The sequence below is a fragment of the Corvus brachyrhynchos genome, unplaced genomic scaffold (assembly GCF_000691975.1).
Source record: "Corvus brachyrhynchos isolate BGI_N302 unplaced genomic scaffold, ASM69197v1 scaffold106, whole genome shotgun sequence".
Lineage (NCBI taxonomy): Eukaryota > Metazoa > Chordata > Aves > Passeriformes > Corvidae > Corvus > Corvus brachyrhynchos.
In genome coordinates this window covers 2054186-2066853 of record NW_008238834.1, presented here as the reverse complement: position 1 = coordinate 2066853, position 12668 = coordinate 2054186, and the positions used below count along the sequence as shown (strand labels likewise).

Below are 12668 nucleotides of genomic sequence, written 5' to 3'. Positions count from 1 at the left end.
GGAGTCGCCGCCGCCGCGCCCGACGCCGGGCCGGGCCCCGCCTGGCAGAGCAAGGTGAGCGCTGTGCCGGCGCCGCGGGGCCGCTGTCCGGGCTCCGGGGAGGAGCAGGAGGAGAGAGGCCATGGAGAGGGCGCTGCGAGGTAGTGCCAGCACCACCAGAGTCACGGTCACTCGGCAGAGCGACCCGAGCGTGGTTTGGTACCGGCAGTTATCTCCTTGGTGGGGAGAGCTGCTGTGGCAGCCTGATAACCGAATTGCTTCCGTCCGAGGGAACTGGAGCTAAGTGAGCTTGGTTATCCCGGCGGTAGGCAGCGAGTCCCAGCTCGCTGGGATTCGTCATTCCCCAGCCCCCGCCTCCCCGAGCGAGGTGTGTGTGTCCCTCTGTTGTTTTGAGGGCAAGTTTTACGCTAGCTGACCTTTCAGGGCTCTAGAAGCGGAGGAGGAAGCTGTGCGTAAACCCCTGCTGTTGGGTTATTCCAAGAGAAGTTTTATATAGGCTGTATGTCTGCTTGTGGGCAAACTTCCTGGGAAGGCTTTACCCCTGTCTCCAGAGGGTACTGAGACTGACAAACTGACTTTTTTTTCCTTCGTTAGTGAGTGACCATCAACAGTTTTTCAACCCCAGTTCTCCCTATTGAGTTTATGAAGCTACTCTTTGAGTAGTTCCCATAGTTCCTCTGTAGAAGAGCCCTTCCATTACATGAGCTTATTTTGGAGCCAGTGATAGCTAGTTATCCTGATTATTGTGTTGCCACTGCACAAGGCTTGCTGAATTGAAAAAAATATTTATTTCCAGTGTCCGTGGGGAGCCCCTAGCACAACATCAATATCATGTTCTCTTGCTGATGTAATGAGTGAACAGCTGGCAAAAGAACTGCAGCTGGAAGAAGAAAGAACTGCTTTTCCTGAAGTGGTTGCGTAAGTTTAAGTCCTGGATTAGTGATTTCCATAGTTGTGACGCCGTCTTCTCTCTCACACGCAATTTCTTACAATGTACTCAGTGCATAGCAATATAGTAAATGATTTGCCTGTTGCCTCCTAACTCTGCTTCTTCAAATCTTCTTCAGTGAAGATGGCTTCCCCAGCTAAAAGTCTTCCTTAGATTCTCTTCTCTGTTGCTCTTCCTTCTTTCGTGAGGTTTTCTTTGCATTTTCTGGGGGTGTTAGCAGTCTGTAAGCTATATTTAGAGAATGTCAGAAATGGTTTTTTTCTACCCCTTTAGGGACTCTTCTTAACAGTGTGCAATGTTATTTTGAGAGCTATTAGATATATCACCTGTATCCTCCTATTACTTGAAAGCTCTAAACAAAGGCCAAGAACTTACTAGTTCTAAAATTGCACAAATTTTGACTATCTTTCCTGTGAAGCAGAACAAAGCAACACTGTTTGGGATTTTTTAAACATATAAATAAGTATACACATGCATACACCTGTATGCCTTCTTTCTTTTCTCTGAAGGACATCTTAAAAATAGAGCTTAATGCTTCTTGCAGAATGGTAAACAAGCAAAAGTTTAAGTAAAATTTGCATTGTAAATGAGTGGCAAAGAGAAATGAAGTCATGATCTATTAATATTTAGTGTTGGCTTGGAGTGGAGGCAGACAGCTGAGATCCATTCCTTTCTGTGCAGCTCTGCATGAAGTCTGTTGTATAGACTGGGGAAGTGGTAGAAAACAGTGTTTCCACTTAGATTGCTGTGTTTAATTTTTTAAAATTTCTGTTTTCATCTTATATAGTGCTGCTGAAGGACCATTTATTACAGGAGAAAATATTGACACTTCCAGTGATCTAATGCTAGCTCAGATGCTGCAGATGGAATTTGACAGGGAATATGATGCGCAGCTTCGGCGTGAAGAGAAGAAGATCAATGGAGATAGCAAAGGTACCTTCATCAGAAGGAATGTTTTTGCTTTGGAGCTATTCTTGGCCCTTAGCTTAAATTGATGGAGCTGTGAGGAAGTAGCAAAGCCCTGATAATCACAGAGACATGCTTATTTGTTTTGTTTCTCAAGTCTCCATATCCTTTGAAAATTATCGGAAGGTGCATCCCTATGACAGTGACAGCTCAGAGGATGAGGTTGATTGGCAGGATACCCGTCATGATCCGTACAGAGCAGGTATGTGACAGCTTTAAACAATGCAATTTCTTCAGTCAGTAGACCTGAGAATATGACATAGTTAAATTAGGTCTTGTTTTAGTGTAAGGAGACACACCAGCTGCATTTAAAATCAGGTCACCTCAATGGGAGGTGTCAGCAGGAGGTTGGGCAGGTAACTTCTGTCTGCCAGTATATTGGATTCAGTGGCTGAATCTGGCAAAATACAGTGTACATGGGAAGTATTGTGGGATGTGCTTATCTGTCATCTACATTTGGATGATATGTTTACATATCATCTGCACATGATATTGAATACTCCTGTCTTAGCATGCCAGAAATGTGTCTGACACCCCAGAGAAGACAGAGAAGTAAGTTGTAACATAGCCAAAGAAGCTGTCATGCTTAGGATGAGAGAAGACTGTATTAAGATTGTACAATTGAAGTAATTTATTCTGTTTTATAAATAAAATTATGTTACTTTTGTGGACGTTGTGGGACTTGTATGAGCATTGGTTATGTTTGTTTAGATGTAAAATTTGGTTTCTTTTTCTCACTGCTGGCAGATAAACCTACTACTACACCAAGAAGGGGTTTCATAGGAAAAGGAAAAGACATTACTACGAAACATGATGAAGTGGTATGTGGAAGAAAAAACACTGCTCGCATGGAAAATGTAAGTGAAAACTTAGGGAAACTTACTTTGTGTATAAAACTGGAATGCTGCAATTCAGCCAAAGAGCTAATGCTTGTCTACCAGTGCTACTGGGTAGGGTGCTGACTTTTATTTTTTCCTGTTGGATGAAAGCAGTTCAGTCTTTGGTTTATTGGTTTTTTACTTTGGCAGTTGGAGTTTTGCGTGGTTTCTGTTTAATAATAGTTTGTTATTGAGCAATTCAAGAATTTGCCCAAGAACTGGTTTGGCAAAACAAAACTGTCAGCAAGTTTGGCACACAGGCAAATAAAACACAAAAGCTATTTTTGAAAAGCATAGATATTGTGTAACCTTCCTTCTAATTAATTTTGTCTGATAAGCCAAGTGTTTCAGTCAATTGTTTGACTTACAGCTTTTCAATCTGTTTATCTGTAGTACATACCTTTCATTTTCTTTAAGGTAACTGGTGCAACTTCTCTAAATAAGGAAGTGCTGCAAGTGCTATTTTTACAGGATGTTAGGTTACCTCATATCAATTTGGGCAGAACTTTGAGTTCTGAGTTTAAAACAGTGTGTTTTTTAACATAGTGACAACATCGCACAAGTGGGTTTCACATAGGTCCAAATCTATCCTGGGTTTTTCCAAATCAGGATGAGAAATTTCTGTTTGTGCCAACTTTTGGTGTCTGCTAGTAACAATGCTTAAATTCTTATTATTTTTACTTGTAGTTTGCACCTGAATTCCAAGTTGGGGATGGAATTGGGATGGACTTAAAGCTGTCAAATCAAGTCTTCAATGCCTTAAAACAGCATGCATACTCTGAGGAACGTCGAAGTGCAAGGCTCCATGAGAAGAAGGAGCACTCCACTGCTGTATGTTTTTAATAAAGTCTCTCTATCTACTTCTTATCTTGTGTAATAGCTAAACACTGCTTTGGTAACTTCTTGCAACATTCCATTTTTAGTAAAACAGCTAAGCAATATTATGTTAACATTGCTGAAGGAAATTATATCAGCCAGCTCCTACAAAAAAAAGCTCTTTATTTGAGCTGCATTACTGTGAGAGCCATGTTGAAGTACAAGCAAGCAGCTACTGGTTTTTTCTCTTTGTCTTTCTAAACTTGTCTCTTAATCAACTACAATGAATAAACTGCCTGGAAGTTATTTATAGAAATATTCAGAGGACTAATTCTCTGCAGTTGAACCATGTGGCTCCAAATATCTGTCTTCATAACAAGTTTCAGGAAGATGAGGTGACCAACTGACGTAATAATTTAGGAATTTACTTGATAGACTGTATGGGTGAGTTTGGAGTAGGGCCTCTGGTAATTCCTGATGTGGACCTCTTCAAATTTGTGTGTTTTGCTTTGGTTTATTGTTACTTATATAAAAGGAATATAATACTTGGGATATTGTGATTCATGATTCGTAAAGACTCCTTGAAAACACTGTAGAAATTGCTGTTGAGCCTCAGTCTATAAGTGCAATTAGTAAAATACTCTATGTGCTGCACTGCTGATGGGAAACTAAGAGTATTAAATCATTAAATCAGTTCTGGAGCAGATTGGCTTTGCTTCATATGTTTATTTTGGTCAGGCTTCTTTTTCCCCCTCTGTCAGTTGAGAGAATTTTATTAATACATTATTCTTTCCACTTAGTTGAATTCTTGTGGTATATAAATATTCTAAACTCCTGGTAAAGCAAAGAATTGCTTTATTGAATTGAGTATTCATGTCTTGCCTATTCATTCTGTTCATCTCTTGTAGGAGAAAGCAGTGGATCCTAAAACACGTTTACTTCTGTACAAGATGGTCAATTCTGGGATGCTGGAGACCATCACAGGCTGCATCAGCACAGGAAAAGAATCTGTTGTTTTTCATGCCTATGGAGGAAAGTGAGTATGTTGTTTGTTACTGATGATAGCTTTAAGTACCAGAGATGACTTAAAAAGCAGAAAACACACAAGTATTTAAACATCTGCACCTTTTTATTCCCAAGATTAAAAGGTTGTATTCATGTATATGCAGATAATAATAAAATCTGAAAAGATGTGCCTTAACAAATTGGGAGAGGTAATCTATTTGATAAACAACTTATAATCAAAATGCCAAAACCCAAACATTCATAAGTTTAATCATCGAATTGTTATAAACTTAAGTTTGCTTCTAAATTTGATAGAAAATTAGATCCTCTCTTATATTAAAAATTGCTGTATGTTGCAATGTATAAAAACCCAAACCCATGCATTTGCTTGTAAATAGTTAACTTTGTTATATATTTGTCTTTTTCCATGAGAAGTGCAACTGAAGATAAAGTTATTCCTCCAGAATGTGCCATCAAGGTGTTTAAAACAACTCTTAATGAATTCAAGAACCGTGACAAATACATTAAGGATGACTACAGATTTAAAGACCGCTTCAGTAAATTGAATCCACGAAAGATTATTCGTATGTGGGCTGAGAAGGAAATGCATAACTTAACAAGGTAAAGAAAGAAAAAGGAAGTGTAGTTGCCAAATGCCTGCCAGTTTCTTATTCTCTCTTTAAGGAAGATACTCTGTTGTCTGGGTGTTTGACTTTAAGGCCAAAGTAATACACAACCTGGCACAGATTGAATAAGCCTGTGATTTCTTACAGTTTAATAAATTGTCAGCATCTTCAGTGATTTTGCAGCAGAATTTACAGGCCCATGAAGTTAACAGGCTCTAGTTGTAAAAGTGATTAGTATTCCATGAGCATTTTAGACTCACTTATGACTTTAGGATCTGAATTTTCCTGTGTAAAATACTGTGAAATATATATAATTATTCAGTTTTCATTTGTCTCAAAGACTTTTTTTACTCTGGATTAAGTTTCTCACACAGCTCTTAGATTGCAAATGAGCAAGTGAGAACTAGAACTTTGGGACCTTTTAAGCTTTTTTTCTGTTTTCCTTAATCAGTATTTATTTTCTGATCCACAGAATGCAAAATGCAGGAATTCCTTGTCCTCAAGTGGTTATCCTTAAGAAACATGTCTTGGTTATGTCTTTCATTGGCCAGGATCAAGTCCCAGCTCCTAAACTAAAGGATGTAACACTTAGTAATGAAGATATGAAAAAGGCCTACTATCAGATTCTTAATGTAAGATGATGCTGATTTCTCCTCCAATTCTGTGTTGTGTTTTCTTTTAGGGGAATAACTGTAAGGACAAATCAGCACTTACTTACTTTACAGGATGCTTACATAATTTTCAAGATACAAAGTCCAAAGTCTTATTTTGCTGCTGTTTAATATGTGACTTAGAATCAATAAGAAATTATGCACTGAAAAAAAGATATAATAATCTGAGTGGAAAACATGCTGGAATTTGATGACAAACAGATGTTTAGCAGCAGAGGAATTGTGAGCAAGTAGTCCTCCTTTTATAGAAGCAATATGTGGTTTAGAAAATTCTCTGAAGTCTTTCTGGGTTTACCAAACACTTAATTTGCTTAAGCACTCTCCAGTGGATTGCCTGCCACCTTTTTTAGCAAACCTAGAAACTGGAGAATGAATTAGAATACTGCATGGTGGATACTTTAATTTCCTATTATCTGCTTGGTTCAAACACACACTGGCTAACTGTCCACTCACTATTACATTCTAGATATTAAAAAAACCCAACCAGGCAACCAACCCCTTGGCTGGCAACAGCTTGGTAACAGGAGTGGTCTAGGTCTCAACTGAATCAGACCAGTGAGCAGCACAACTGTGTTTCAAGTGAATTTGTGTCCTGGTTAGGATTCAGTCTCTACAACCTGTGAAGCTTCCTTCCTATGTGATAGGAGTGAAAATGACACGTATATTTAGAGAACATGTTTATCTGTCTCCTGCATCTGGACTGTGGCAGAGCTGACATGAGTTTACCAGAGTAACTCTTCTTATTTTGCCAAAGCTAAGCTCAGTGATAAAAATGTAGTTTGCTGGCCATTTGCCAAAGCTGCAATTCCCTGGATGGAAGTGTATTGAAGACTTGGGTAAAAATTATGTACATTATGTGAGTGGAAAGGGAAAGATGGGGTTGTTTTGTTGTTTTTTCTTTTCAACAGTCATGCTAGCAATATTTGTTTGGAGTATAGCACACTTCATTCATTAATTTGGTTCCTTGCAGATGATGCAGCAGTTGTATAGGGAGTGCAACCTGGTCCATGCAGATCTTAGTGAATACAACATGCTTTGGCATGATGGGAAGGTGAGTTTGTTCTTAATTTGGGGGGAAAAGGTTTCATCTACTGTGAAATATTAATACAAAGTGAATTGCTATTTCTGTCACTACAGGTCTGGCTCATTGATGTCAGTCAGTCTGTGGAGCCAACCCATCCTCATGGACTTGAGTTTTTGTTCAGAGACTGTAGGAATGTTTCACAGGTAGGACCTGTGATATCTTAGCTATACAGAAGATTACTCTTGTGCATTTTCCATGCTGACAGTGTTCTCTGAAAGTGGAAAAAAAAGTGGAAAAGTAAAATTATACCACTAGAACTTCTTTCAGTTATGTTTATCTGTGGGTCAACCGAAACAAAAATCTAATTTTGACTAAGTATTGTAACTGGGGGAAGTCAAAGGAATATTTTGTTCTGTGTAGTAAAGTGTTTAATGTGTGCTCTTTATATTGACTAGTTCTTCCAGAAAGGAGGTGTGGCAGAAGCACTTAATGAGCGTGAACTCTTCAATGCTGTCTCAGGTTTAAATATTACAGCTGACAATGAAGTAGACTTCCAAGCAGAGGTATAGCTTTCTTTATCTAACAATTTTAATTTGGTTAGCTATAGTAGCTATTATAATACCTTAATTTTCCACATTTAGTTTGTGTGATTGGTGTGAGTAAAGTTTCAGCAGTCATTCTGCATCTCTTTTTAAAACCTTGAGTATTTTAACCTGCTACAAATGTTTACAGAAACTCAGATTGACAGATTTCTCCACCCCCTTTCCTGATGCCCCTGCTCCCAAGTAGAACAGACTTCATACTGAATATAGTTGCTTCGTTTCAGCATTAAGGCAAATCTAGTGATCTGTTTTAGTTTAAAATCTGTTGTCTTGCCTTACATACATTAAAGGTTGTACAGCAAAAGGAAAGTTGGGTTAAAAATAATAATCATTCTACTGCTTATTTTTCATGGTTTAGATGTTAATGGATTTGAATTTAAAGTTTAGGCTAGCATTTTTAATTTTGAAGCTTAAAATCATGCTAGTGTAAATATGGACTTAGGAATCTTTGGTCACTGTTGGCTTTTAATTTTCAACCTTTGGCTGTAACTCCTCAAGGCCTGCATCCTGATACCGGATTTAAAAAAAAAACAAGTTGTCAAACATTCCGTATTTACTAATTAAAGTAAGGGCAATGTGGTGATTCTACTTTCCCAATTTGCTAATGAAATTGCAGGTTTATGCTAGTCCAGCATGGAGTAGGTGGGAGCTGGAAATTAGGTGACTCCTGGAGCAGGAGGTCAAAGTAAGAAAGAGATAAAGGGAACACAGTGTCACAGTTCCACGATCTCTGTATCACTGGAGAAAGGCACACTTCTGTACTCCGAGAAATACAGCTGAAGTCTCAAGGATCATCCAGTCCCCCCTCTAACTGGTGCATTTTAGTTACATAGCTTCAAAGTGTAAAGGAGTGCTGCTCATTTTAGTAACTTGTTGAGAACAGATGTTTTCAAGGCGTACCTGGCTGTATTGGAGCTGTTACATGTGACTGAATCTTTGAAATAGCAACATTGTACATACCTGCTCTGGCCTCTAAAGCTACTTTTTAATGCTGTTTAGAAGCATTCTGCTGCCAGCATGGTTTTGTGATTTCAGCATGGTTTTATTTTTGGCTCTCTAGATTGAAGCTTTGGAGAAGATGAATGAAGATCACGTGCAGAATCATGGAAAGAAACTGTCAATGTTTCCAAGTGATGGAGACCCACCTATATATGATGAATAGCACTGAGTTTATAGCTGCTCACAAAACAGAACACAAATTTACTGCTTCTAACTATGTTGGTGCAGTGGTAAATGTCAACTGCCAATGTCGAGAGAGTGCTTGGCTGGGAATACCAAAATGGAAAACACAGCGAGCATATGGTGATGCCTCAGTGGTTTGCTTTTTTTTTAACCTGTCCCACACATCAGGCTGGCACTGTGAGAATGGACTATCACTACCACTTTGAACAGACTGACACTTTCACCAATTGCCCAGTTACATTAGACTAATGTAGCTCAGGTGGTCATGTTTTGCATGATTCAGAGCTTACATATCTTTTAGTCTAAGAAAAAAAAAATTTCAATCATCTGTATTGTCCAAAGTATTTAGTGGGAAAGCACACTAGAAGAGTCCCTCTGTTTTTTTCCTAATGTAACTTGAAAAACTAATTAAACATTGTGTATGGACACAATGTCTTTCATCTATCTCCACCAAGGGCAAAATGAAAAGGCAAACTGTGCACTGCAATTGCATGAAAATGTTTATTTAGCAAAGTAATATATTTATAAATGCAAAAGTCTGGACCTTGTCATTTGAAGTACAGGGAAGGTGGCTCTACTATCTCTGTAAATACTGTTGGGTATTACATGAGAAAGAGATTTGAATCCAACCAGCAGAGGACTTCCTTGGTGCCATGCCAGGAAATCCTGAGTCAACAATGTATAATAAAAGAGTCAGCTCAGGTAGCTTCACTCTTAATATACAAAGGGTTCCAAGAACTTGGTGCAAGCCAAAAATAAAACTGTATAATAATCCTATCTCTACCTAGAATGTCAGTTTGGAGCATCAAATATTCTTGCCCTAAAGATAATCATAGACAAATCTGTGTATTCTTTTTTCACCTGTAAGCAAAAAAGCTTCATTTAGAAATAATGATGACTGATATTGGTTTCCACAGTCTATTTTATGCTTTTATTCTTAATGTCAGTCTTTTTTTTTTCAGCAACTTCTAAAAATCTAGCAATGTTTCTCTCCAAAACAACACATTTAAAGGTGAACTGACATGGTGGGATAGTTTGGAATTAAGAAATTCTAATCAACTTCTTTTTAACTGATTTCTAGTTTCTGATGCTGCTCTTTATCAAGCAGAATATAGTGATGCTACATGTGACCTTCTCACAGTGTGCTGTGAAAGTGACTTTTTTATCTCTTTTTGTTGGAAAACTGGTGGTGAAGTAAAATCTTAAGATCTTGTGGTGGTATTCTCGCATGGTTCTTTGCATCACAGAGGCCTTCATTGATCTTTGGTGCTTCCCTAGAGCAATATTAGGGTAGGACTACACTAATTCCTTACAACAATAGAGAAATGACTGTTTGGGTGGGTACTACATGAACAATAAACAACCTTGGTTTTGCCAGTTTCATCCCAACACTTGGATCCTCTTCCTTTTTCCAAATCGGACAAGTATCTTGCATTTACCCCTTACTTTTGAAATAAAGGAACTTGTATCTTTCAGATACTTAAGTCTGTTCCAAATTTCTCAGTGAAACAGTTTCCCAGAATAATGGTATCAGGGAAAGAACAGACCACTGTAAGGGAAGTGCTGCAGTTAGCTAACCACTTCAAGAAGACTACAAGCTTCTGTTGTCAAAGATAACTAGATCTCCTTCAGAGAAGGCTTTTTATTAAAAAAGTGATAGTCCTGTTCCAGGCTTATAACTAGTTTTAGTACTCTTAACATTTCTTAGAGGGGAAAAAAATCTCAGAACAGTTGCTAATAGCTTAAAATGTTCTTGTAAAAGGAAGATTATGATTGCTACAGCTATTTGCATGAAGTGAGAGGAAGAGAGAGCAGAAGTAACAGGAAGCAAGGGGAGGGACTTTTTTGAGCTACTATTTGAAATAGGCCCCTGCTTGGCTGAAGCTTCAGTTGTTACTGTCATTTTTAATTTCTTGCTAAAATCTGTCTAGCACAGGCTTGAAAAAACAAAACACACTCCAAATAAATTAAGCCATTTCCCTTGAGTCTAATTTAAATCAGTTGGGCCCAATTATATTATGTATTATATATATAATATTATATATAAATATATTTTCACTTCCATCAGTAAAATTGGCTCAGGAATTTGCATGGAGATTTTAAGACACCTGGGCATGTTTTCGAGTTTGCTAAAAGAAGCATTTTCCTGGACTCCTTTGAAATAAAAGGTTCCAGGATTATTATTGAGCAAATAGAATCTTAGTTTTGGAATTGGCCATTAAGGTTTATTTCTATGACAAGAGTTTCAAGTTGTGTGTATATTTACTTGCTTGCTGATTTCTCCTCAAAGATACCTCAGTTTCTATTGCAATTGCAGGAAGTGCATGCTGTTCTTTAGAGAAGTAGGAGAAGGGTAAATGTCAGCAGAATTTCTTAAATTTTCACCGTGGATTAACTAAACTTCTGACTAACAAGCAATGAATTTTGTTACTTTGTAAAAAATTATAAACTTTAATGTGCTTTAAATGCTTTGGAAATACTTGTCATCTCCAGTTACCAATTTTTTGATGATGCAGGAGGGTTCTGCAGAACAAACAGCTTGCTGTAATTCTTAGTTGTGACTTTAGTATCTCTAGTCTGATGTGAAATTGCAGCTGGACTAACTGCGTCACAAGTCATTCAACAGCCGTTTGCATGATACTGTGTTAGCATCTGGTACTTAAATTTCTATTTCTCCCATACTAAGATGTGCTACCATTTTAATCTGAAATTTTTAAATTGTTATGATCTTAGTCTTTTCTTTTCCCCTCTTTTTAAATTTTCCTTTCTAAACCAAATAGAAAATGCATAAGTGATATTCTCACACAATATCTAGGTCATAATGTAGGGCTTACATCTAGTGAACTAAGGTATTTGCCAGTGCATCAACAAAAAAAATCCCATTGCTGTTTTGTTCTCCAAACTAAAATATATGCTCAGCATCAATGCTGAGGACCAAGCCAGACTTTAACTTCAATAATGCTTTATTAATATTGTTCCTGAAATAAGGGCTATTTTCAGAGTTGAATTACAACAAGCCACTACACAAGCAGTTTCCTGCCAAGGAGCAGGATCAATAGTGACAGTGCAGTAATTATGGACAAATAAAGACAGAACTTGGAAGCAGTTGTTTCCTGTTTTTCTCCACATAGAAGTTTTGAGATTGTTTCTGGTTGGTTGGTTTTAAAATCACTACAAAAGGTTGGGCCAAAAGCCCCATCCTGCCCCTGCGGCCTCCACACAATGCTGCCTTGGTTTAGAAAGACAGTGTTTTTGCTTGCCTAACTATTTTAAAGTCCACTAGCTTTGCTTTTAAAAGCAAAATAAATCCTCCCAGCTAGAGGGGTGCCCTGATGAGTGACGCTTGTTACAGTCAGATCTTACTCTGGCCCCCTAATTTCTTAATTTTCCTTCTCTGATAGATTCGCTCCTAAATATTTGCATTGCGGTCCCGTAATGTACCTCTATGCTCATTCCACGTGTTTCTTATTTACCACCTAGCCAGCATTCACACCTTTCCTGAAGCAGTTTTTGCAGCTTGCCAGGCTTCCGTTCTCATTTGTTAAGCTCACTGATATCTTTCGGGTATTGGCGTTCAGAATCGCTTGACACGTTTCCATTCCCAGTCTCTCCCAGCGTTCGGGATCCCGGCTGTTGCAAGCGCAGGCTCTCTCGCCCACCGCTACATTGCCTTTGAAACGCGATACAGCGAGCACAAGAGGGAGAAGACGCTGGCTTAGAAAAGGAAAGTTAGGAGAGGAAAAAAAAAAAACCAAAACAAAACCTGAGATCGGACCAATTTAAACCTTTCAGATTAAAGCGGAGAGGCACAACTTAGTAGAGGAGAAGTAGAAATTTAAGCACCACACAGACGCACTTCGCCGTCTCTCCGGCCAAGGTCTGTGTCCCGGCACCCGCCAGCGGCCCTTTCCAGCGGGGATCCGCGTCCCGGCACCCGCCAGCGGCCCCT

General features: G+C 38.5%; 1 protein-coding gene across 1 annotated transcript; it reads left to right on the top strand.

Annotated features, from left to right (window-relative positions):
* Positions 1 to 6: 6 nt before the first annotated feature.
* RIOK3 (RIO kinase 3) lies at positions 7 to 10194 on the top strand. Its single transcript, XM_017738315.1, has 13 exons — positions 7 to 54; positions 797 to 918; positions 1737 to 1882; positions 2013 to 2117; positions 2663 to 2772; positions 3481 to 3624; positions 4518 to 4645; positions 5047 to 5235; positions 5713 to 5872; positions 6882 to 6962; positions 7049 to 7138; positions 7391 to 7498; positions 8598 to 10194. The coding sequence occupies exons 2-13, from the start codon at positions 851 to 853 to the stop codon at positions 8697 to 8699; spliced, it is 1431 nt and encodes a 476-aa protein (XP_017593804.1). The 5' UTR covers positions 7 to 54; positions 797 to 850; the 3' UTR covers positions 8700 to 10194.
* The last annotated feature ends 2474 nt before the right edge of the window (positions 10195 to 12668 follow it).